At 60.3% G+C, this 23,477-nt stretch overlaps 1 protein-coding gene across 1 annotated transcript in view; it reads left to right on the forward strand.

Annotated features, from left to right (window-relative positions):
* Positions 1 to 531: 531 nt before the first annotated feature.
* PLXNA1 (plexin A1) overlaps positions 532 to 23,477 on the forward strand; it is a 52,091-nt gene continuing 29,145 nt past the window's right edge. Inside the window, exons 1-8 of the mRNA XM_084887355.1 lie at positions 532 to 776; positions 6,385 to 7,642; positions 9,497 to 9,679; positions 20,616 to 20,756; positions 21,185 to 21,285; positions 21,567 to 21,690; positions 21,796 to 21,949; positions 22,275 to 22,374. Of these exons, the coding sequence (XP_084743481.1) occupies positions 6,407 to 7,642; positions 9,497 to 9,679; positions 20,616 to 20,756; positions 21,185 to 21,285; positions 21,567 to 21,690; positions 21,796 to 21,949; positions 22,275 to 22,374 (2,039 nt within the window). The 5' untranslated portion in view covers positions 532 to 776; positions 6,385 to 6,406. The remainder of the gene's footprint in view (positions 777 to 6,384; positions 7,643 to 9,496; positions 9,680 to 20,615; positions 20,757 to 21,184; positions 21,286 to 21,566; positions 21,691 to 21,795; positions 21,950 to 22,274; positions 22,375 to 23,477) is intronic.

Genomic DNA, 23,477 nt, shown 5'->3' on the forward strand with positions numbered 1-23,477 from the left:
CCAAGCCCCACCTCAGGACCCTGGCACTAAACTTTCCTCCAGGGTCGCCACCCCATCAGTGAATGCGCAGCTGGGAGGGGTGGGCGGGTCTTGTGGACCGGCCGGCTGAGGGCTCCGTTTTGCTCACGGGAGAGAGTACCCATCCCACCTAAGAGGTGCGGTCGCGGAGGCCCAGAGCCAGGACACACGGAGCCTCACGACCCTGGACAGGGCGCTTTCCCTCCTCGGGCCTTGGTTTACCCTTCCGGAAACGAAGGCTGTGCTCCCACCCCAGGCCCACGGAGGCCGGGCCCTGTCCCCGGAGAGGCGGACTCGGGACAGCCCACACCCGGGAGCTAGCCGGGACGTCCTGCGCGGCGGCCCCCGCACGGAGCCATTTAAGGCCAGCAGCTGCATCGCCGGGAGAAAGCGCGCAGTGGGCCCGGGCGGGCGAGCGGCGCGGGGCAGAGCGCCCCCTGGAGGCCGCGCGTGGCCCCGCCCCCGTGCCGGCCCCGCCCCCGCCAGCCCCGTCCCGGCCTCGGGCCGCGCAGGCGCATCGCGCGGCGCTCCGCGGGCGGCGAGATCGAGGCTGGTCTGCAGCCGCGCGGCGCTCGGCGCCCCATTCATGCTGGGCAGCGGCGGCGCGGCCACGCAGCGGAGCCGGGGTGCGGCGGCGGCGGCGGCCTGGGGCTGGGCGGCCTGCGCGGCTGGGGCGGCCCCGCGGAGGGGCAGGCGGCGGCGGCGCGGGCGGCGGGGCGCGGCGATGGCCCGTGGCGGGGCGTGCCCTGGGGCAGCTGGTGAGTAGGAGCGCAACTTTCCCCTCGGCGCGGGGGGCGCGGGGTCTCGGCCGGGGCTCCCGGGTAGGAGACGCCCTCGGGCCGCGGCGGCGCGGCCTCCGCTGGGCAGCGGCGTGCGCCCGGGCGGGCGGGCGGGCGGGCAGGGGGTGTGCGTGGGGAACTGCGGCGCGCGCGTCCGCGTGTCCCTGCGGCTGCGGCCCGCCGCCCGCGTGTGTCCGGGCGCGGCCGCGGCGCCGGCGCTGAGCGCATCGGGTCCCCGCTGGCCCGGAGTCGGACCCGGCCCAAGGCCTCGCGCCGCTGGCCTCTCCCCCGGCCGGGCCCGGCCCGCCGAGCTCCGGGAGGCAGCGCTGTGTGCGGGCGGGCGCCGGGGCTGGGGCCGCGCCGCCCTCTCCTCAAAGGCAGGAAAGAAAGTTTGCGGCGGCCCCGCGGGGAGGGCCCTTGTGGGTGCCCAGGCCGCTCCCGGGGCTGGACCGCGGTCGGTCGGACCTCGGGCCGCCGGCAGGGCCGGGCCGGGCCGGGCTGGGCTAGGCAGGCCCCGGCAGGGCCGCGGGAGCCGGAGGAGGGCGTGCGGGGCTGCGCCCCCAGTTGGCCCTCACGGCCCCGGGGTGGAAGCTGGAACCGTTCCCTCCGGACCCACAACCCCCCCACCCCCCCTCCCCGTTGCTCTCCCTGGCCTGGGGCGCCGGGAGATGGGTGCTATGTCCGTCCGCCCAAGGCCCGCAGGCAGGGCCGCGCACCCCGGCTGGGAGGGGGCGGCCGCCCGCTGGCTCGGGCCTCCTAGGACTCCCCCTCTCGGGGCCTCTCCGGGGTCAGCCCGCTTCCCTCGGAGGCTTCCGATCGCTTCCTGAAGGGTCCGGGCCTGGAGGGCACCGAGGCTGGGGCAGCGTGGCCGATCGCCGGCTGCCTCTGGGAAGGGGAGCGGGGCTCCAGGGAGTCCTCTGCCTGCCTGCTGTGAGATCCGAAGTGCAGCCGGGGAAGGGGGGTGAGAGGGGCTCAGTGACTGCTTAGAGCCCCGAGGAGCTGCCATTCCTCTTTTGTGGGGTGCTGGGGCCACGCCCCTTGAAAGAAAGGGGTGTGTGTGTGTGTTGGGGGTGATGTGGACAATGCCTTTGCTCCCTGAGCCTTAGCTGGGGCACCTTCTCCTGTGTGCTGGGGCCGGTTTTCTGGGTCTGCGCAGGAAAAGGGGGCAGGGCTCAGCCTTTGCTCCTCGCCCCTGTGGAGCACCCTCAGAACCCTCGGCTCCCTGTGGGTTTGGGGGTGTGCAGGAGAGACCAGGTGTTGCACCAGGCAGCCAAGACTCTGCCCAGTCCCAGTGCTAGAGGCAGCCCATTCTGCTTCAGCCAGGGCGGGAGGCTCAGCAAGGGCATTTCAGGCAGGTGACGGCATGGACAGAGGTTTCACAAGCCCCCGTGTGTGGAGGTGTGTGCTTGGGAGCGGCGGACAAAGCAGATAACCCTTCTCTGGCCTCCTGGGGCCCCCAGGTCATTGCCTCTGCGTTTGGGTCTGCCAGGAGGAGAGGGTACCACCCCCCGGGGGAGGCCAAGCGGTGGGCACTTTTTCTGAGAAGCAGGACTCCAGTGCCCTGTCCAGATCGCTGTAGGTCTTGGCTCCCGAGGGCTGGTCTGTTGGGAGAGCAGGGCATCTCGGGACCACCTCCCCGGGTCCCTGTTAGGGGAGGTGGGGTGGCAGGCCGCTCTTTGTCCTGGTTGGTAATGGTGAACCACCGGGTAAGATGGCAGTGTCGTCTCAGTCCCCTCCCTGCTCCAAACTGTCCAAGCCCCAGAAGGACCAAAGCCAGGGATGTGGGGCTGGGGCTCTCCCGCTGTGAAGAAGGTTCTGAGTGAGTGAGGGTCTTTGTTTCTCGGGGTGAGGAAGAGTGGTGGAGGGGCTACTGGGAGAGGGACATTGCTCTGTTGCATAGCTGAGCCTGTCCTGCCCAGGAGTGCAGCATGCTGTGCCAGGCCTGCCTGCTTCTGTCCTGGCCTCGCTCCCCCTTGCTCACCCCCAGTTGGCACACCCTACTGGCGCTTCCTCCCGTCTGGCGCTGACTGGGGCCCAGGAAACTGCAGCCATTCTCGCTGCCCCCTCCAGGAGGATCCACCCCAGGCCTTTGCTCTTGCTGTCCAACACCCAGGACACCTGCTCCCCGACCAGCTCCCCCTGTGCCTGGTCCTAGAGCCAGTGAATAGGCTCCATGGGGAGCTGCCCTAGGCCACAGCGGCTGGTTCTGCTCCCTCCCAGCAGCAGGGCACAGCACGTGTGGTGCTCCCTTCCCCTGGCCTAGCATGGTCCTCCCCAGCACCCAGGCAGCTTCGGAATGAATGCTTTTTTTTTCCCCCCTGGGCAGACCAGAGGTATGTGGGAGTCCCAGCAAGTCTGCTGGCTATCCATATCTCTGTAGGAGCGTGGGAATCCGTCCCTGACCTGCCTGGACTAGCTGGGTGACCTTGGTCTCGCTGAGCCCTGGACACCCTATCTCTAAGATAGGAGAAGTGACCCAGACATGCTTGCTGGCTCTTATATGAGATGGTGGTCATGAGGGACCCAGCCCTGGGTCCTGGATCCCCTTTTCCTGGCTGGCAGCCCCATCCCATTGGCCTGTCCCTTCTCTTCCCTTCTGGGCGGTCTCTGTTGTGGGAGAGGAGGGGGATGAGCCCATGGGGTGTGGGCCCAGGGTTTGGATGGTGGCTTCTTCAGCTGAGTCTCTCCTGTTTAATATAAAAAGTAGGGCCCGTAATTGCATTAAGATGTGTATAATTATCCCGGAGGAGGGGAGAGCCCAGCCCCTGGTAATTGCAGGTCTGCTTTGAACTGATAAACGGTGAGTGATTCATGTTTTCTTTGGAGTTCACATGCACTCAGCTTTCAGCCCAGGCCTCGCTGCCACTGTGAGAAGCTCCTCTCCGGTCTGCCTTGGGCTTCTGAGCTGGGGGCAGGGTGCAGAGAGATGGGGACTCCTCTCCTGGCTGCCAGCAGAGGTCCCTGGTGACTGTAGTTCTTGGAGCTATGTCTGGGCAGAGATCCTCAAGGAGAGGCAGCTGACATCCTGCTAGGAGGGTCCTGCAAGGCAGCACAGCCTGGTTTTCTTGCTAGTGGGATCCTGGCTAATGCCTCTCGCTTCCTGAGCCTCAGTTTCCCTACCTGAGCAGTGGGTGTGGGCATTCACTGGGCAGAGGATATGAGGTGAGGGAGCCAGTCCTGCTCTGTCCAGGACCCATTCATTCATTCATTCATTTATTCAGAAGTATTGGCTCCTGGGGTCAGCTTTGGGGATACCGTGGCAAATCACAGAGCTAGGCCTTGCTCACAGGGAACTGTCATTCTAGTGGGGAGAGTGTCTGGGAACAGTAAGTAACAAAGCCATTAGCAAGCCTTGTGCTGCAAGTTCAAACTGGGTGACTGGCTGTGAGGAAGCAGTTGCTTCCTTTAGCTAGCAGGTTAGGGGAGGCAGCTGAGACAGCAGGCGTGTGGGAGCAGGGGAGGGGACTCAAGTCCAAGGGCCCAGGGGAAGGCAGACACGGATGTCTCTGGGCCTTGTCTGGCCATCAGCTGGCCTGTGCCCAGCTCCCAACATGGTCTTGGCAGAGGGTCCTTTGGGCCTCAGCTTCCCAATCTGTAACATGGGGCTGTCAGCCTATGTTAGAGGCATCCTCTGGGAGCAAAGGATGTATGCAGCTCTCGCCAGCACCTGCCTGCAGTTGGTGATCAGCATCTCTGCCTTCATTCTCCAGATGGGAGTTGGGTGAGAGGTCCCAGCACATCTGGCCGAGCCAGGGTGGGGCCCTTGCTGGCACGGAGAGGGTGCTCTGCTGGTGGCACCTTGTGGGCGTTCCCTGACCTTCCCCTTTTACCCCTGAGAAAGAAACTGTTGTCATTCCCAGTTTACAAATGGAGAAATGGGGCTGCATGGTTACAGCCACGGAGTCTGGACTTAGACTAGCACCTGACTGTAAACTTCTGGGTTGGGGGGAGATGAGGCTTTTCCAGAGGAAGGGGGGTACCATAGCAGAATTGGGGAGGGGGCTGGTGACCTTAAATGTGGTTCAGAAACGTGGCCTGGGCTGCTGGGCGGAGACTGGGCTGCAGGTGGACATGAGCAGAGGGGCCATGTGTGATGGTCCTCCATGTGGGAGAGGGTGGGCACGTTAGGGGAGGCTTAGGGGTGGGTGTGACCTGGGGATGGAGGTGAGGATCATGGTCTGCCTGGGCCTGTTATGAGAGGGGGTGGTGCTGGGAGCTGATGAGGTAGGGGAGGAGAGGTGGGTGGAGGTGAGCCTATGGCTGGCCGGGCTGGGGTCTGGGTTGGGGTAGAAGGGCTGAAGGTTGGGGGGAGAGAGCCACGGCTGAGAGGTAAGGTTCAGGGAGCCTCTGTTTTCTCTTATCTTTGAAGGAATTTCTCTTTACTTGGAGTTGGGTTAAGGGTTTTGAAGGGGAACTCAGAGGCAGTTCACTAGGGCACCTAGGAAAGGTTAGGTGGGAGGCATCTGGGAAGGGTTAGGTGGGGGGCATCTGGGAAGGTTAGGTGGGGGGCACCTGGGAAGGGTTAGGTGGGAGGCAGGCATCTGGGAAGGTTAGGTGGGGGGCATCTGGGAAGGGTTAGGTGGGGGCATCTGGGAAGGGTTAGGTGGGGGCATCTGGGAAGGGTTAGGTGGGGGCACCTGGGAAGGTTAGGTGGGGGGCACCTGGGAAGGTTAGGTGGGGGGCACCTGGGAAGGGTTAGGTGGGGGCATCTGGGATGGGTTAGGTGGGAGGCAGGCATCTGGGAAGGGTTAGGCGGGGGCACCTGGGAAGGTTAGGTGGGGGGCACCTGGGAAGGGTTAGGTGGGGGCATCTGGGAAGGGTTAGGTGGGGGCATCTGGGAAGAGTTAGGGGGGGACATCTGGGAAGGGTTAGGCGGGGGCACCTGTTGGCTGGGGGTGCGGATGGTAGATGAGATATGCACACAGCTTGGTTTCTGGATCAATCTTCAGAGTACAGGGGCTGGAGGTCTAGTAAGGGGCTGGCCCCAGAGCCAGGGTGATCCAGATTGCCCTCTGCCCTCACTGAGAATTCTGCCCGTATGTCCTTGTCTGCTGTGGGGTAGTGCCTGCAAGTAGGATTGTCCAGGGCCTGCAAGGGAGCACATGTCCCCAGAGCCTTGAGTAGAGGCTATCACCCACCCTGGGAGCTTGGAGTTTGGGGGATTTGCCCCTAGGACATGGGGAGGCTCTGAGTCAGGAGGTGATGGCTCCAGTCTAGACCCCCAAACCCTTCTCACCTGCCTCCTGGTTCCTGGGTCCACTTTCTTCCACCTGCTGGCAGTGGTAGGCCTAGGCATTCATGGTGTGTGTCTGGTAGCCAGGCAGGAGTCCTGTGCTACATGTTGGGGTCACAGGCTTGGTCTTAATGAGTTCTGGTGTTCCCCTTGCATTTGCAGGGTTTTAGGCCAGGGAGGTGACCTCTCTGCACCTCTGGCTTCTCCAGGGTTAGATTGCGCCTGTGGAGATGGAGGATGGGATGCCCTAGACAGGCACACCAGAGAGCTCAGCAGCTGGTGTGTGGGCGTGTCTGCCCTGTAGAGGTAAGGTCTTACCCACACTCACACCTTCTCTCACTGTTCTCCCCACAGGGCTGAGGCTCCTGGCCCCGTGATGCACATCCCTGCAGGACCGGAGCACCGAGGCCTGCGGCCCAGGCCTGCCATGCCACTGCTACGTCTGAGCCCGCGGGTGCTCCTGATGCTCTTGCTGCTGCTGGGGGTCATTCGGGCCGTGGCGGGCGCCACTCGGGCTGGCGGGGGCCGTCAGCCTGTCTTCCGGACCTTTTCAGCCAGCGACTGGGGCCTCACCCACCTGGTGGTCCACGAGCAGACGGGTGAGGTGTACGTGGGCGCGGTGAACCGCATCTACAAGCTGTCGGGGAACCTGACGCTGCTGCGGGCCCACGTGACAGGCCCCGTGGAGGACAACGAGAAGTGCTACCCACCGCCCAGCGTGCAGTCATGCCCGCACGGCCTGGGCAGCACCAACAACGTCAACAAGCTGCTGCTTTTGGACTACGCTGCGAACCGCCTGCTAGCCTGTGGCAGCGCCTCCCAGGGCATCTGCCAGTTTCTGCGGCTGGACGACCTCTTCAAGCTGGGCGAACCGCACCACCGCAAGGAGCACTACCTGTCGAGCGTGCGTGAGGCGGGCAGCATGGCAGGTGTGCTCATTGCCGGGCCGCCGGGCCAGGCCCAGGCCAAGCTGTTTGTGGGCACGCCCATCGACGGCAAGTCCGAGTACTTCCCCACGCTGTCCAGCCGCCGGCTCATGGCCAACGAGGAGGACGCGGACATGTTCAGCTTTGTGTACCAGGACGAGTTCGTGTCGTCGCAACTCAAGATCCCTTCAGACACGCTGTCCAAGTTCCCGGCCTTCGACATCTACTACGTGTACAGCTTCCGCAGTGAGCAGTTTGTGTACTACCTCACGCTGCAGCTGGACACACAGCTGACCTCGCCCGACGCCGCCGGCGAGCACTTCTTCACTTCCAAGATCGTGCGGCTGTGTGTGGACGACCCAAAGTTCTACTCGTACGTCGAGTTCCCCATCGGCTGCGAGCAGGCGGGGGTGGAGTACCGCCTGGTGCAGGACGCGTACCTGAGCCGGCCTGGCAGCGCCCTGGCGCGCCAGCTAGGCCTGGCCGACAACGAGGATGTGCTGTTCACCGTGTTCGCTCAGGGCCAGAAGAACCGCGTGAAGCCGCCCAAGGAGTCGGTGCTGTGCCTGTTCACGCTCAGGGCCATCAAGGAGAAGATCAAGGAGCGCATCCAGTCTTGCTACCGTGGCGAGGGCAAGCTCTCTCTGCCCTGGCTGCTCAACAAGGAGCTGGGCTGCATCAACTCGGTGAGTGGGCACTCTGCCCCCTTAGGGTGGCCGCTCCCGCCCTGCCGGCCTCGCAAACTGGACAGCCTTGGCTCCGTGGTGCGACCCCATTCTCCTCTGGATAGCAATGTGCCACTTGCCCTGTGCCAGGTGCTGCCGCTTGCTCATTGTTTCCCAGAGGGTAGTGGTCGGCCTCAGAGCTTGCTTGCAGCTCTAGGCTGTCCTCTTTTAGGAGGTGTGCGTGTGCGTGTGTGTGTGTTTTGGGGGGGGCACAGGACATGTCCTTCAGTCCACAAGTCCCTGTTGGACAGAGTACTGACCACGTGCCTGGCACTGTTCTGGGTGCTTGCTGGCCCCTGCTAGTCTCTATTTTACAGATGAGATCTGTGAGGCTCAGGAGATGAAGCACCAGACAGCATATCCCCTCATAGTACCCTGTCAAGAGCTCTGCTCACCCTTGCCCTGGGTGCCTGGCCATGTGGGATTTGATGACACCAGCACTGACATTGGGGCCGCCTGAGCACATGGAGACTGGGAGCTCAGCTGGCAGCCACAGCTCCTGTCTCTAGGCCCTGACGGGGCCGGCCTGGGACCAGCTGCTTTTGGGGAGCATCTCGTGTGCCCAGTCGTAGCAACAACTTTCCAGAGGAAGACACCAGGCTTAGAGCAGAACTTGCTCAGGATTGCAAGTGAAAGAGCCGGGAATTCACCCAGTTTGGGGACTTCCACAGCCAGGAGGCCTCAGCCCCACTGCTGCTGCCTGGGATTTGCTGGTGGCCCAGAGAAAGCCTAGCCCCACTCTGGCCTCAGTTTTCCCATATCTGTAATGGGAGTGGCACTTGTTTGTCTCCAGGGCAGGTGGGATGGTGAGGGCCCCCTTCTCATGTCCAGGGCAGTGGGGGCCTCGTGAAGGGTCACCCTCCACATCAAGGCTCTGGGTACACTAGGCAGATGCATCATTCATTCTCCTCTTGGCCTTTCAAGGAAGGCACTCTGTCTCCATTGTACAGATGGAGAAACAGGCTTGGAGGGGCAGTGCCTGCTGAGGTCACACTGTGATTTTCATTCCTTGTGCCCATGGCCAGGTCTGCCCCTTTCCTGGGCATTGCTCTCACTTCCTCACATCCCCTCCACGACCCCAGCCCAGTCCTGACCTTGCCTCTCCTTCTGCCCATCTCCTTCTAGCTCCCAGCCCTGGTGGCCCTCTCCCCCTACAAAGCTCAGACTTTGAGCCTGCTACCAGGGGACCAGCTATCCCCTTTTGTCCACCTAGAACCTGCCTCCTTCACTCTGCCCTCCTCCCTCTTGCCTTGGAACAGCTCACACATTCCCTGTCCTCTGGTCTTCTCTTTAATTTCACACTCAGTCACCTCCTCAGCTGGGCCCCTCCCCTTGCCTTTTGGGTTGACCCTTGTCTCCTCTCTTGAATAAAACCCTACAAGACAGTATGTGGTCCACAGTCCCCTCCAGGGCTGCCCCCTGTCTCTGTGTGGCTATCACTGGGGTAGTGGGCCTGGTTCCTGGTTGACTATTCCCTGACCTTCCCCAAGCTGCCTCCTCCTTCATGCCTCCTGATCCAGAATGGGTGTGGGACCTGTGTGTAGTGTGCATGTGAGAAATGGGTCTAGCTCTGGGCTTGCTGGGCCTCAAGGAGCCTTGGTTTCTCCATCTGTCGAATTGGTTCCCACTCCCAGATCTGTGTGGGGGTGCCCTGGGGCACATCGCTTCTGTATGGCCGTGTGCTTGCCTAGGAGGACCCTCCGTGAGTCCCTTCAGTTAGTAGAGCTGGCTGGTCCTGGCTTTGAGGCCCCACTGAGGGAGAAGGTGTTTGGGGCAAACTGAGCAACCTAAAGACTCACCTCTCTTCTCCCACAGCCCCTACAGATCGACGACGACTTCTGTGGGCAGGACTTCAACCAGCCGCTGGGAGGCACGGTCACGATAGAGGGCACGCCCCTGTTTGTGGACAAGGAGGATGGCCTGACCGCCGTGGCTGCCTATGACTACCGGGGCCACACCGTGGTATTCACTGGCACCCGAAGTGGCCGCATTCGAAAGGTCAGGCCTGGGAGTGGAGGTGGGGTGGGATAATGGGGTGGATGGAATTGGAGGGAGGAGACAGCATTGCTCTGTGACCTGGAGGCCAGATCCAATGTATGAAGCGGTGGGGGTGCCGCCCCTGTGTTAGGCTGACAAGCATAGGGACTCAGACAAGGGGTAAGCGTGGGCCAGGGTGCCTCAGTGGGCTCCTGCCTGCCTTCCCTTGCTCCTCCTGTGGGTCAGTGTTGCATTTGATACTGTAAAGGCTTTGGCTGGACGGATCAGGGTTTGTGAGAGGCCTAGCCATCCCACCATCCTCCTGGGTCCTGAGATGCTGGCCCTGCTTGCTAAGGACACAGATAACTTGGGAAGTCTGTGTGTATGGGTGGTGGGGGCAGGCACACCTTCCTGGGCCCCCTCCCCTCCTGGGAGTCCAGTGTCTGCTGAGGCCGCCTTCTGCTGTGTGGGAGCCCCACTCCCCCACCCTTTAAGGAGGCAGGAAGGCCAAGGGCAGGGCAAGGGTAATGCCCCTCACCCCCACCTGCCATTGGCTGGGTGAGTGGAGTGTGGTGGCTCACTGCAGAGTGACAGGGACCAGCTCTAGGACCATCCCCTGGGCTTCTCAGGACGAGAAGGGCGGTACTGTGGGGCAGGGCCTGTCTGGTGTTTCTAGGTTTCCTCTTTAACAGCAAGTGTTGGGCTGAGCGGAGCTGTTATGGACCTGGGCTGGGAGGGCTTCCTCAGGCTGACTTGTTGGGACCCCGGTAGGGCTGGCCTGCTGTGGAGGAAGTTACCAGGGCATCTGTAGGATGGGGGTGCCTGGGAGCCCAGAGGGGCGGAGTCTGGCGAATGAAATAATAGCTGTCCCGTGGCCTCCTGCTGACACAGCTCCCTGCTGTGCACATGGCTGGGGGCTGGGCTTGCCCGTGCTCTCAGCTCCCATGTGGGGTATGGAGGAGAGGTCTCCCCATGTCTGCATGGTGGGAATCATGTTCCATTCCTCACAGACTCTGTGACCTCGGAGAAGGGACACCCCCACCCCAGCTTTGGGCTGCTGACTGAAGACACCCTGGGGTGCTGAGGGTTTCTGCTCACAGTGACTGTGAGGCTAAGTGCCTGCCCAACTAGCAAGTGGGGACACAGGGGGGCCAGTGCAGACCCTGCCACCTTCTGTGTAAGCCCCCATGTCCTCGTGTTGAGGGTACTGCCTGTAGCCTGAGTGAGGGGCCCTTTGCCTTCCCAGGGGTGAGGCCCCCACTCAGCATTCACTCCTTCCTGCCCCAGGGAGGGCACACAGGCCTAGGGGAGCAGGGGAGGGGGCCATCAGAGCCTCTGTGGGGTGTGTTGCACAGGTTGTGCCAGGAAGGGGCCAGGAAGAGGCAGGAGAGCAGGACTAACTGGACTCCCCCTGAGGTGGGTGCATGGATGCTGGGAGAGTCCCTTGGAGACATTCCACATGGTGTCCCAGAGCCTGTTACCCAGCAGGAAGGCAGGCTCCCAGGGCTGGGAATGCTTCTCTCAGTCTTTTGATGGCTGGTGGCTGGCAGGCAGCTGGCTGAGGTGCTGTCTATGCCCACAGACCACCCTGCAAGTCTGGGAGAACAGGTTGGTCCAACCCTATTCTGCCCCCCCTCCCCCCCCCAATACATACACTCCTCACTCTCTGTGCCCCAGGGCCTCTTCTGGGTGGGATCTGGGTGGGAGCTTTTGAGTCCATTTAGTCATGTTCTCCTGTGTCTCTGGCCACTCCCACAGAGGAGAAACTGAGACCCAGCATGTGGACTGTGGAGTTGGACTTGGGCCCATTAATGAGAAGGGGCTTAATTGGGCATTGGGAAGCCACAGCCAGAAGTACCCTTCTTCCTTTTCTGCCCCCCCCACCTCCACCACCACTCCCCTATACCTGTTTTTCAGAGCCCCAGGGGTACTGGCTCTTCACCCATGGACTCATCAGCTGGGCACCACACACTGCCCATGAATGGACAGTGCCCTTTCTGTATGTGGGGTCAGTCATGTCCAGGCTGTCCGCCCACTGGTGACAGTCTGCAAGTTTGGGGATCCTGTTGCATTGATTTTGAGGCTCTCAGAAGTGTGCCCCTGCCTCACCCCTAGACTTACTACCTGCACCCCTTCCATCCCAATATACCTGCCCCAGGAGAGAGCGGCTCAGTGGGCTGTTGCATTGCTGTTCACACCCCAGTCCTGCACAAATGGCTGAGCGTGGTGTGTTCTCTGCTCTCCCCCTCACCAGCTGTGTGACCTGGAGCTGGGTAGCCCAGCTCCTCTGAGCCATGGTTTCCTGAGTGCAGCCTGAGACGAGGAGAGCATGTGCAGGCAGGCCAAGAGCCTGGTGTGCTCCCACTCTCACTTGGGACATGCAGTGAGTGCCTGTGTGCTGGCGTCTCAGAGTCCTCACAGCAACCCTATCATCCGGTTGACAGATGAGGAAACTGAGGCATGTAGGTGGAAGTTGCGGGCATCCAGGATTATTGGTTCCAGGGTCCTAGCTGTGACTTCAGCCTCTCTACCTTTTGTATGGGTCCTTGGAGGACAGAAAATGGGGGGCCCTACTTTAGTGACCCTTTCCTGCTCTGAGTGAGCCTAAGGTGGCCCCTCTCCCAGGGACATCTCTTCTCTCCACCCCTCTCCCCTTCCTTGCTCCTGCCCTGAGCCGCCAGCCTACAGGGCTCTTTCTTTCCACAGCCCATGGCATCAGCTGAGGACCAGGCTGAGCTCCAGCTGCTGTGGCCCAGCCTTCCTCTGTCTGCCCCAGCCTCATAGAAACTGGCTCAGATCCCGCCCCAGAGCACATCTACAGGTGGAGGACAGGAGCATAGGGTGGTGGGGCTAGGGGGAAAGGGTGCCCCCCTTTGCTCCTCACCTCGGGTTCCAGTCCCACTCTGAGACCTCCCCTGTGTTCCCATGCTGGGCCTCTAGCCTTGACCCACTGCAAAGGATGCCTGCTCCCTGGCACATGCCTCCTGGGCTAGGGACCAGCAAGCATCAGCAGAATTCCCTCTCCTGCCTCAGCCCATGGGGGTGGCTATGGTCCAAGGGCTAGGGCCGAGGCAGGAAGGGCCATCAGATGCCTTCTGTTTAGCCCAGCTCAGTGCTGTGCCACCTTCCTGCCCAGCTGCCCAGCTACCCAGCCACCTCTCCTCTAGGCCTTAGTGACGGCTGGGCCCTTCCTGCCCTGGAGGTGGGACCTCAGGCCTGGCCCTACTGTGTGAGTGCAGTGGGCACTGCCTTCCTGCCCTCTGTTCTCACCTCATGCTGGGTCCTGGGGTCCCCACCCGCTGCTAACCCAGGGGTAGCACATTCTATGCTGGACACACCTCTGCCTTCCCCAGCCCTGGTCCTTCTTGGGCTCTTTTTAAAATTTTAATCCTCACCCAAGGATATGTTTTTATTTATTTTAGAGAGAGGGAGGGAGAGGGGAAGAGAAACATCGATTGGTTGCCTTCCATGCATGCCCCAACTGGGGATTGAACCCAAAACCTAGGTATATACCCTGGCTGGGAATTAAATTAGCAACCTTTTGGTACATGGGATGATGCTCCAGCCAACTGAGCCACCTGGTCAGGGCCTTCCTGGGTTTTAAGAAGCGACTGGAAAGCTCCAGGGATGTGGTTGGCACCTAGGATAGACTCTTCCAAATGTTGTATAAAATTGTAGCTGATTAATTTGATACCTGCAAACTTCAGCTGGTCAAGGCTTACTGGGGTGCCCCCTAACTCCCCTCTTTTTCCCTAGAGGCCCTGCCTGCCACCTGCTACCCCCATTTAGGCAGCCTCCCCTCTTGGGCTGACATGCCCCCAGAGCCCCAGCCCTGCATATAGCCCCTCCCACCTTCACCCCTCCTGTGGCCTCTGGGGACCTCCTTGGCCTTGTAGGAGTTCCCAAGGTAGATCCTGGTTTGAGTTCTTCATAGTCACCTCAGTACCTGCACCCTGCCCCCTCCCCAGCCTGGTGGCCTTCTCTGACTCTCCCTTTCTGCCAAGTCCTGTGGGCCTGGTGAGGGGTGCCCTGGGGCCAGCCCTGCACAGGCCCTATCAAGACTTGGCTGAGGAATTCAGTTCTACCCTCAGTGCAGCCTTGCCCATTCTGGTAGCTGTGGGCCCTATCTTCCCAAATCTGTATTTTGTGTGAGATCTCTTGATGGTTAAGTTTTGGCAACTAATACACGTTTTTAGAAAGTGCCATAGATCAACTCAAGGGTGCTGTGAGCCACAGTTTGTAGCTGGGGGATATGGGCCATGGCATTGTGGGCACCAGGGTACTATGGGTAGGCCTTGGAGTGAGGCTCAAGTGACGGCTGTCCAGGTGGCGCTATGGCTGCTCCTGTCCAGAGTGAAGCCCCCTTCTCTCAGGTTCTGTTTCCTTCTCTCCACACTGGGCAGGCCCTGCCTCCCCTGGCTGTTGGGTGGCCCGTGGGCATGTTGATATTCTTTCCTCTGTGGTGATCCCTGTATGAAGGAGAGACCAAGGGCTGTGGCTGCAACACTCATCCCCCCGAGCCTGGGCCAGACTGGCTGGGCTGCCATTCCTATGCACATAGCCTCACACCTGGAGCTGCCTGTTCTCACCTTGCCCTCGGGCATCACTGCTTTGCCTGTGGTTGCTGCTCTGGGTCTAGACTGCTGGGGACAAAGACAGCTCTTACTGGGCTTGGAGAGCTAGGACAGGGACACCTCTTACCCTCCCAAGGCTTTCACATCTCTAAAAACTTCCCTGTAAATTCCTTTTTCCATTCCCCTGGACCCACCCCTCCGACAGGATTCTGAAATTCAGAGAGTCAGAAATCCTGAAAGTCAAGTGGCGCATTCAAGACTATGTGGAGTGATGAGTAGCAAGTTCCTGCTGCTGGGGTGGCCAGTATGGATCTCTTCTCAGAACCTTTGTGCAGGTCCTCCCTGCCCTGGGCTGAGAACCTGTTTGGTGCATCCATCAGGGACCACTGTTCCCCAAAGCCCAGGTCTGTGCAGGAGGCAGTTTGGGGAGCTTTGTGAGGTTGGGAGCAGGGGTGAACAGGGATACTGGCCCCAAGAGAGATGTTGGGCAGGACCAGGCCCCAGCGCTGTTTGTGAGACTCGACCTTGCTGTGTGGATAGCCAGAGTGGCTCTGTGTTGTGGTGGTGGCATGTGCTCCGCACATGTGTACATGATGTTCTACTGTGAGGGCGTGGTGGTGTGTTCCTCGTGGGTCTGTGACAGAGTGCTGTTTCACAAGTTTCTGTGCTAGGCTTCCGTGACCACAGAGCCGTGTTTCTGTTAGGCTTCTCCCTGGGAGTTGGGCTGCCAGATCTGCTGTGGTTTTTACATCCTGAACCTCCAGGTGTTTTCCAAGACTAGGTGGGGATGTGTGGCAGAGCCTGTGAGGGTGGTTGGTCAGCATGCACTCATGCTCATGCCAGGTTACTGGTCCTGGTGGTGGTCATTCCCCTGGGGATTATTGGCAGGGAGTGGATCGGCCCTGGCTGCCAGCTTCCTTGTCTTAGCTGTTGTGCCTGTGGGCCCCACAGGTGTACTGCCTCTGTCCACCAAGGACAGTAGTCACTAGAATCTTTGGGTGGCATCTCATTGTGCCCTGTGTCTAGATATCTGTGTGCTCTGTGGATGTGTGCGTGTGACCATCTCTTTGTGGCTCCCCTGGTGCAGCTGGCCACGGTGTGCTGAGCCAGAAGGGCACAGGGACCTCTCGTTCATCCTACTGTCTGATGCCGTCCCAACTCCTTGTCCCAGAGCCCATGCCACACAAGCATTGCTTCTGCTTACCATCAGGTGGTGGCCAGTGGAGTTGCCCACAGATGTGCATGGAGGGTGCTATATGGCCCAGCACTCCGGGCCCTCCTCTTGGTGGGGTTTGGCTAATCAGGCCTCAGTCCTGGCAGGGGCACCTAGGTACCTTTGAGAAGTATGACTCTTGCAGATGCTGGCTAGCATTGGCCTCCCTGTGCTCATTCCTTAGCATATCCAAGGCCTGCCTGGGGGCAGCGTCATGATGGCCCAAGGTTGCTGCCCACAATGTGCAGTCTCCCCCCACCCTCCCACCCATGGTAGACTGGGCCCTGCCCTCCAGGACATGTCCTCTTGGGGGTCAGAGTGTGGGAGCCCTGGCAGCACAGGGAGATGGGTACAGAGGCTGGAATAGTCCAGGGGGTTGGGAGCCTGCTGGGAGGGGTGTTTGGAGGGAGATAACAGCATGGCCAAAACTCAGGGTGCCTTAGTGCATGCTGGGAACTGAGGGGCCTGAGGAAAAAGAGGTGTCAGGTGATGCCTCAGGCAACTCTTATTCTATATGTGGTAGCCAATTCTCTGGTGATCCTGCAGTGATCAGCGTCGAGGGGGCAGGAAGATATCCCACAGGATTCTGAGACGTTGGAGTGCTGGCCTAGGTGGAGGCAGGGAACCAGAGGATTGGGGTGGCTACAAGAAAGTGGAAAGGGCTTGTGTCTACTTGCTTGTGCTGGGGACCCAGCAGGTGGGGTAGGGTGGGTAATATGGATCTGTAAGGGCCCCAGCTCTGTGGAGCTCTGGCCTCATAAATGGGAGGGTGGGCAACAAATGCCTTTGGAGTTTGAGATGACCTTGGGCCAGTCACTGCTGCCTGCCACAGCAACCTTGGTTGCACCAGGTGTTAAATTTCAGGCTGCAGGTGGGCACCCTGGCCACATCCCAGCTGAGGACAGTCCCAGATAGAAGGCCGTGTGATAGAAGGCCATGTTATCTGCACTGCCTCCTGGCCTAGCTTTGTGCAGCTCCACAGCAGCTGCAGATTCTCTGGAAGAGCTTTGCACCTCCGCCCTATGGCAGGGTTGAGTGTTAGGAGCACAGTCTCCAGGCAGCTTCCAGCCACCTGGCCTCCCCAACTTTTGGAACCTTAACCTTTTCACTTAACCCTGTTAGAGGTGGTTGTCTGTTGGCAGGTGAGACTGAGGGTCATGGAGGACCAATGCTTGTGTTGATTGGTCCCTGTTCTTCTCCGTCTGTGAATTGGGAGGTGGGAAAGATAAGATTCCTGGGATTCTCTCCCACATACACTCCTGCCAGGTGTGTCTGGCCCATTTACAGCCATCGGGTCTCTTTCAAATCATGTTTTAATTATTCAGTTACTGCCAAGAGGAAATTGCTAGTTGCTTTTCCAGTATCAAATTCTTCCTAGTCTTTCTGAGAATGTTCCCAGGAAGGAGCCTGGAACCTTACCCCAACCAGAGGAGGAGGGAATCCCATGACAGCCCATGAGGGGGAAGAATGGTCCAAGAGCTTGTGTCTGTCAGGACCGTAGCCATTTGGCCCTGATCGGGAAGGAGAGGGAAGACAAGCTCTGCTTCTTGGGGAATCGTCCAGGAGAGGGTGGCAGAGGCTCCCCCTCCTTGCACAGCCCCTCCTCCGGCCACCCTGCCTCCCAGGGGGCTGGGAACAGGCTTGGCAGCTGCATCTCAGGAGGAGGAGGATGCCTGTGAGGTCCCAGCCCTGTGTGCTGGCTGCTGCCCCTGTCCTCTGATTCCTCCCACCCATGGTCCTGTTCTTCTACCCCCAACCCCCATCTGGAGACCAGGAATCAGCTGAGTCAGTGCACCCTCACTGCACAGACATAAGGGCTGCATCTGGGGGTGGGCATAGCAGAGAACTCTCTTCCTTCCTTTTGGGCTAAGCTGGGCAGTCCCCTGCCTCCGGGCAGCTAGGGCGCGTGCCGATCTTGGCAAGCAGCCTGAGCAGCCCAGAAATCCACCCAGTGCCCCCGCCTGCCCTCAGCCTGGAGAATGGGTCCTTTGTTGGTTTCAGGCTGGACAGACAGCTGACCTGGTCGGGCTGTCAGCTGCCTGCCTGCAGCAGTTGGCCAGGGCCATGCAGTGATAAGTGCAGGGGAAGCCAACTGGGCCAGCCTGGGTCTGGGGCCTCCAGGGCCAGGGGCCACCCGCCTGCCCCTGGCTGCCTCCCCTTGGCCCTGGACAGGGCTCCGTCTGCAGGGACCTGAGAGTGAAAGGGTGAACCTGTTCCCTGGCCCATCTGAGGGGCGGGCAGACGATGTCCCAATGGTGTTGGTATTAGGTGCTCAGCCCATGATCAGTGCCTTGCCTGGCTCTGGCTACGAGAGGTGTCTGGGGGTGCCGATAGCCCTTTGCCTCAGTTCAGAATCCAGGCGACTCCCCAGTTCAGAGGGACAGGGAAGACTGAGGGGGAAGTGGACAGGCTGGGAAGCTCAGGCAGAGGCTGGAGCTATGCCCCTCTGGGACAGAGCTGTGGGTGGGTAGGTGGGTAACTAAGCCAGGTGTAGCCTGGGATGTGCTCAGGGAAGCTGGACAGCGCTGCTAAAGCCATCTGGGTAGACGGAGGGCTCCTTTCTCAGCAAGGGCGGGGAAGGGCACCAAGGCAGAGGGACCTCTATGGCAGAGCTGGATTTGGGCTCTGAGTTTTTCGTGGTGGGAGACAGAAGGGAGGGCGGTCGCAGCCAGTCCTGGAAGGTCTGGTGGTCTCTCGGGAAAGGTTTGCCAAGCACAGAGGTGACAGCTGGAGGTAGGGGGGAAATGCCAGGGGACTCCGGAAGTCTCCTGTGTGCTCTCGCAGGCCCAGCTGTCCCAGGGTGGGCCACCTCCAAGTAGGTGGCCCTAGAGTGGACAGCTGTGGGTGTGGGTGTGGTGTTGGCATGTGCACTGCTGGTGGCATGTTCCCCGATGTCCTGCCAGAGGTCTGGCCCTTGCCTGCCCTGCATGCGCGTTCTCCCTGGAATGCACTCCTGGTGGCACACTGCACCTATCCTCCCACTTTTGGGGCAGACGCTGTGTCGGGCAGGTGGACAGACAGATGATGTGTTTGCTCCGTCGCAGCTGTTGGTGCCACCTGTCAGAGTCGGCATGCTGCCGGCCAGGGGCGGGGGCATTCCAGAACCCATGCCTGGCCTGCCTCCCCTCTCCCACCTTCTCCAGGACCCCTGGGAGGAGGCCCAGCTCGCTCCCTACCATGACTCAGAGCTCATATGCCCCCCTGGATGTGACAGCCATGCCTCAGCCCACACCCTCACCCCTGAGAGGGAAGGTGGGGTTCAAGGGTATCCCCTGCCAATGACCAGGGGGCAGGTGTTTCCCAGTGAGAGACTTGACTGGGGTATTGGACGGAGAGGCCGAAAGCTTGGCACTGAGCGATGGGGTTGGGCTTGGACTTCAGAGTGCTGCTAGAGGCATCTTCAGGGATGGGGGCAGGGGAGTGCCAGGCCTTGGGGAGAAATCCAGAGTCCTGATTCTAGTCACTCGGACAGCTCAGGGTCTCCACTGGGGCCCTGTCTTGCCCTCCTGTCTTGCTCCCTGGCTGCTGTCCAGGCTGGCTCTGTCAAGCCTGTGTGACTGGCTTCTAAGGTTTGGTGATTGTCATGGGGCCTACCTTTTGGCCCCGTTTGGCACACTGGCTTGTCCCTCACTTAATCCTCAGAAAACCTTTGGTATGGGGAAGGCTGGTTGTCATTCCCCTTTGACAGGGAGGGAAACTGAGGCTGAGAGAGATTCACCACCCTACCAGGGTCACACATAGGGTGGTATCTGAGCCAGGGCTTGGGTCCAACCAGTGTGTGTCCAGAGACAGGACTCGGCTTCTTGGGCCCTCTGATGTCTCTTCTGGGCCCAGGCAGCTCAAAGAGCAGTGAGTAGTGTCTGCCTGCAGGCCACCCACCCAAACAGGGCAGGAGGCTTGTGGGAGTAGGCTGGATGTAGGTTAGGGTCCTGTCTAGTGTCCACAAATAGGGGCTCTGAGGATGAAGGTCCCCTCACTTGGTAGGAGCTGGGCTGGAGCCTTTTGGGCAGTTACAGACCCACCCCAGGTTCATCACCCCCTGCCCAGCACTGGGCCCTGCTCTTCCTGGTCTGGTTTGACTTAAGCCTGCCTGCTTGGCTGGGAGGCTGCTGAGAGGATGTGCAGCTGAGCAGAAGAGGGGGGTGGCTCTGGGCTCTTAGGAATGCGGCCTTCCCAGTCTCTCACAGCCAGCAGCCTCTGGCCCGGAGACACAGCGCCACACCCTGGCTGCTACCCTTGCCCAGCCCCTGTCGAAGCTTTTCCCTGCCCCGAAGCCCACCCCAGTCAGTCAGGCCCATCCTGTTCCATCAATGTGGGGGTGCAAACAGGGACTGAGCCCCGGCCCCAGCCCTGCCCCTGAGGTGGAGGTGGAGAGGTGGGCCCTGGTTCAGCCAAAGCTGGGAGGGGCCTGCGCAGAGCCAGAAGCCCTGTGCCCTGGGAGCCTGCCCAGACCAGCTGAGCTGGGCTGACGCTGCCCCATGAGTCCCAGCTCTGGAAGGCCCCCGGGGTCTCTCTGTTAATTAAATACATTTGTTTGGTAAAAGCAACTAAAAATACTTGTAGCATTGCAAGCTGCAGAGAAGAGTTGGCTAATTAATGCCTGGTTTGTTTGGTATCTGAAATACAGCTTCCTCTGAGGGTGAGCCCCAACGCCAGGATGCCCTGGGGCACAGCCCCTCACACTCAAGCAGTCTCCTCACCCTGGAGGCTTCAGGGGTCTCACTTCTTAGCCTTCTCAGCTGTACGGGACCTCCCATGCTCCCTGCAGGCCCCTCTTTTCCTCCTTCCCAAATAGCCTCTCCTCCGGGAGGTCCAGTCTGTCCCAGGGAAGGTGGTGTGTTTTCAGGGGTTACCTGCCACCTTTGCATTGGATATGGATGTGCGGCTCCGTGCTAAGTGAGGGGTGGGGGCTGTGGTTCTCTCCAATCCCCAAAGACCTCCACCCTGGGCTGTGGCCTCTGTTGACTGAAGAAGGGTCTAGGCTAGGACAGCTTACCGGTATTTAAAATGTCCTGCGCATGCCGCTTGGGTTGAGGTGGGGCCTCAGCCTTGTTCTTGTAGGGCTTTGGGGGATGGCTAGGGGAGGGACTTGGGACCCCCACTTTATGTGGGTGTAGGACTGGGGCACAAAGACATCGGCACAGCTTCTCTCAGGCCTTCAATGCCACAGATCCTGGTGGACCTGGCCAACCCTGGCAGCCGGCCAGCCCTGGCCTACGAGAATGTGGTGGCCCAAGAAGGTAGCCCCATCCTTCGTGACCTGGTCCTCAGCCCTGACCGCCAGTACCTCTACGCCATGACAGAAAAGCAGGTGGGTGCTACACTGATAGATGCATGTGGGTGGGGTATCTTGGGGGCTGTGCATGGCCCCCAAGTGGGGCAGGTGGGGGGCAACTTCCTCTGTGCTTAAGATGTGGGTCAACAAGCCATGGATCCCCTGGAGCCTTGGAGTCCAGGCAGATGGGAGAGTAACTCTGGCTGGAGCAGTCGGTTCTCTGGATGACTCACCTGTACCACTTGCTCACTCCCTGGCCATCACCATCCTTGGCTCCCAGGAGAGAGGGCTAACTCAGCCAAGGCTGTGTCCCCCAGAATAGATCTAGCTGGAGGAACTCCCAAGATGGGGGTGTCCTGGATTATGGGGTCAGAGGGGCACATGGTAGTTCTGAGGAGGTGAAGCTGGTAAGTGGTCCCTGGGATGGATCTGATGGAGCCTGACACAGAGTCCCCTCCTGCCAGGTGACACGAGTGCCTGTGGAGAGCTGTGTGCAGTACACATCATGTGAGCTGTGCCTGGGCTCCCGGGATCCCCACTGCGGCTGGTGTGTCCTGCATAGCATGTGAGTCTGGATGGAGTAGGGTGGGCAGGAGGACCCTGGGAGGGCCCCAGATGGCCTTGCTGTGCAGCTCAGGTGGTCACAGCTCACCTCCGAGCTCCTCTGGGTCTTCATGGGTTTAGCAGTTTCCTGTGACCAGCTGAGTGACGGCCAGTCCAGCCACATCCCAGTCAAGACAGGGTGCCGTGAAGCTGGTGGGCTTCCCCAAGTACAGGCGTCGGCTCTGCTGAGCATGGGCTATGTGCTGGGTTGCTCCTTGGGCTAAGCCCAGCCTCTGCCTGTAGCTGCTCCCGTCGGGATGCCTGTGAGCGGGCGGATGAGCCTCAGCGCTTTGCCTCAGACCTGCTGCAGTGCGTGCAGCTGACTGTGCAGCCTCGCAATGTCTCCGTCACCATGTCCCAGGTCCCGGTGAGTGTGGCCACCCGGCTTGGGCCGAGGGATGGGGGGGGGGGAGGGGGGGGGGAGAGGTGACAGGACTCCATTCACCCACACCTCCTGCCCTGGGTGGCCTAGCTGGTGCTGCAGGCCTGGAATGTGCCTGACCTCTCCGCCGGTGTCAACTGCTCCTTCGAGGACTTCACTGAGTCTGAGAGCATTCTGGAGGACGGCCGTATCCACTGCCACTCGCCGTCCTCGGGGGAGGTGGCGCCCATCACTCAGGGCCAGGGTAAGTGCGTCGCAGCTGGGTCTGGGCAGCGTTCGAAGGGGTCTCCTGCTGGGGAGGTGGACTGTTGTTGAGGAGAGAGAAAGGGTGTTGCATGGTGACCAAGGAGGATGGCAAGGTAAAGGTGCCAAAAGGAGCAGTATATAGACAAAAGACAGGTGCAGATTCAGGGACCCACCTGGTAAGCTCAGGTGTCCATCAGGCTGAGGGGCTGAGGTGCAGCCAGGGGCTGTGTGCTTGGTGGTTGGGATGGTCTGTGGTGAGATTTCCTGTGCGGGGGTTGCCTGCATGGGTGGTCCTGGTGATCTGAGCATGTGCTGCCCTACAGGAGACCAGCGGGTGGTGAAGCTCTACCTGAAGTCTAAGGAGACGGGCAAGAAGTTTGCATCTGTGGACTTCGTCTTCTACAACTGCAGTGTCCACCAGTCGTGAGTGTTTTGAGCCTTGTGCACGGGCAGGACGTGGTGCAGTGGTCAGGATGGGAGGCGAGTTCTGCTGTGAGAGCACCCCCTGGGCAGAGGGGCCAGATGGACCTGAGGCAGGGGCAGCAGTCAGAGCGGGCGGGTGGTGACCTGCACTGGTTCACACTTGGAGAGTCTTAGCCTTGGTATGAGGAATGGCCTGTGGGCACCAAAGCAGGCAGGGAGCTCCGGAGCGGGGGGAGGAGGCAGCTAGGCCGTCAAGATGGGCAATGGTGTGCCATGGGACAGGCTCTTCAGTACCTGCTGTTCTGGGACAGGTAGCAGTCCAGGTCCTCTCTACCTCATGTTGCCCCAGATGTGGGTTGGAGGATGGGGGATGGAGAGGCTGAGGCACAGAGAACCAGAATAAAAGCTGGTGCTGGCTTGGTGTTATCTGCTGCCTATCTTAGCTGTGAGTAGCAGGAAGAATGGAAGCAGCTGAGGACCTACTGTTTGTCTTGCCATGGGCCGGTACACTGGACCTAGAGGGGTGCTCTTGGCCCCATCCATGGCCTGGAGGATGCCTGGCCTTGGGAGGGCCAACATGGGTGTGGGGACGGTTGGGTTCAGCCTCAGCTGTGCCTGCCTTTGTTGATGTGGCTTGGATGTTGTTAGTACCAGGGTATGACCTCTCTGTTCTGGGCGGCCGGGATCCTTGGGCAGGGGGCTGCTCTCCAGAACTGGAGGGGATAGAGGGTCTCAGGAGAAGCCCAGCGGCTGCAGGTTGGTAGGTTCTCAGAGAGCCAGTGGCGTTTGCCTCGGGGTGGTAGTGAAGGGGGCCACGGAGGCGGAAGAGACGAGGTACAGGTCATACACTGTGGGGGTGGAGCACTGAAAGGGCCCTGTCCAGGCTCTGGGGACGTTTCAGAATGAATGGGACAAGCTCTTGCCAGGCGGAGCCTTCAGGGTGGTGGATATCTTCCATAGCTCTATCCACCAAAATTTAAATCTAAGTTAAGACAACACAGAATTGAAAATGTACTTACTTAGTGTCACTAACACATTTCCAGTGGTAATGGTCATGTATGTCCTAGTGTGGATGGTGCAGACTTTAAATGTGTCTGTCATCA

This window comes from Pipistrellus hanaki (assembly GCF_964339955.1).
Source record: "Pipistrellus hanaki genome assembly, chromosome: 6".
Taxonomy (NCBI): Eukaryota; Metazoa; Chordata; class Mammalia; order Chiroptera; family Vespertilionidae; genus Pipistrellus; species Pipistrellus hanaki.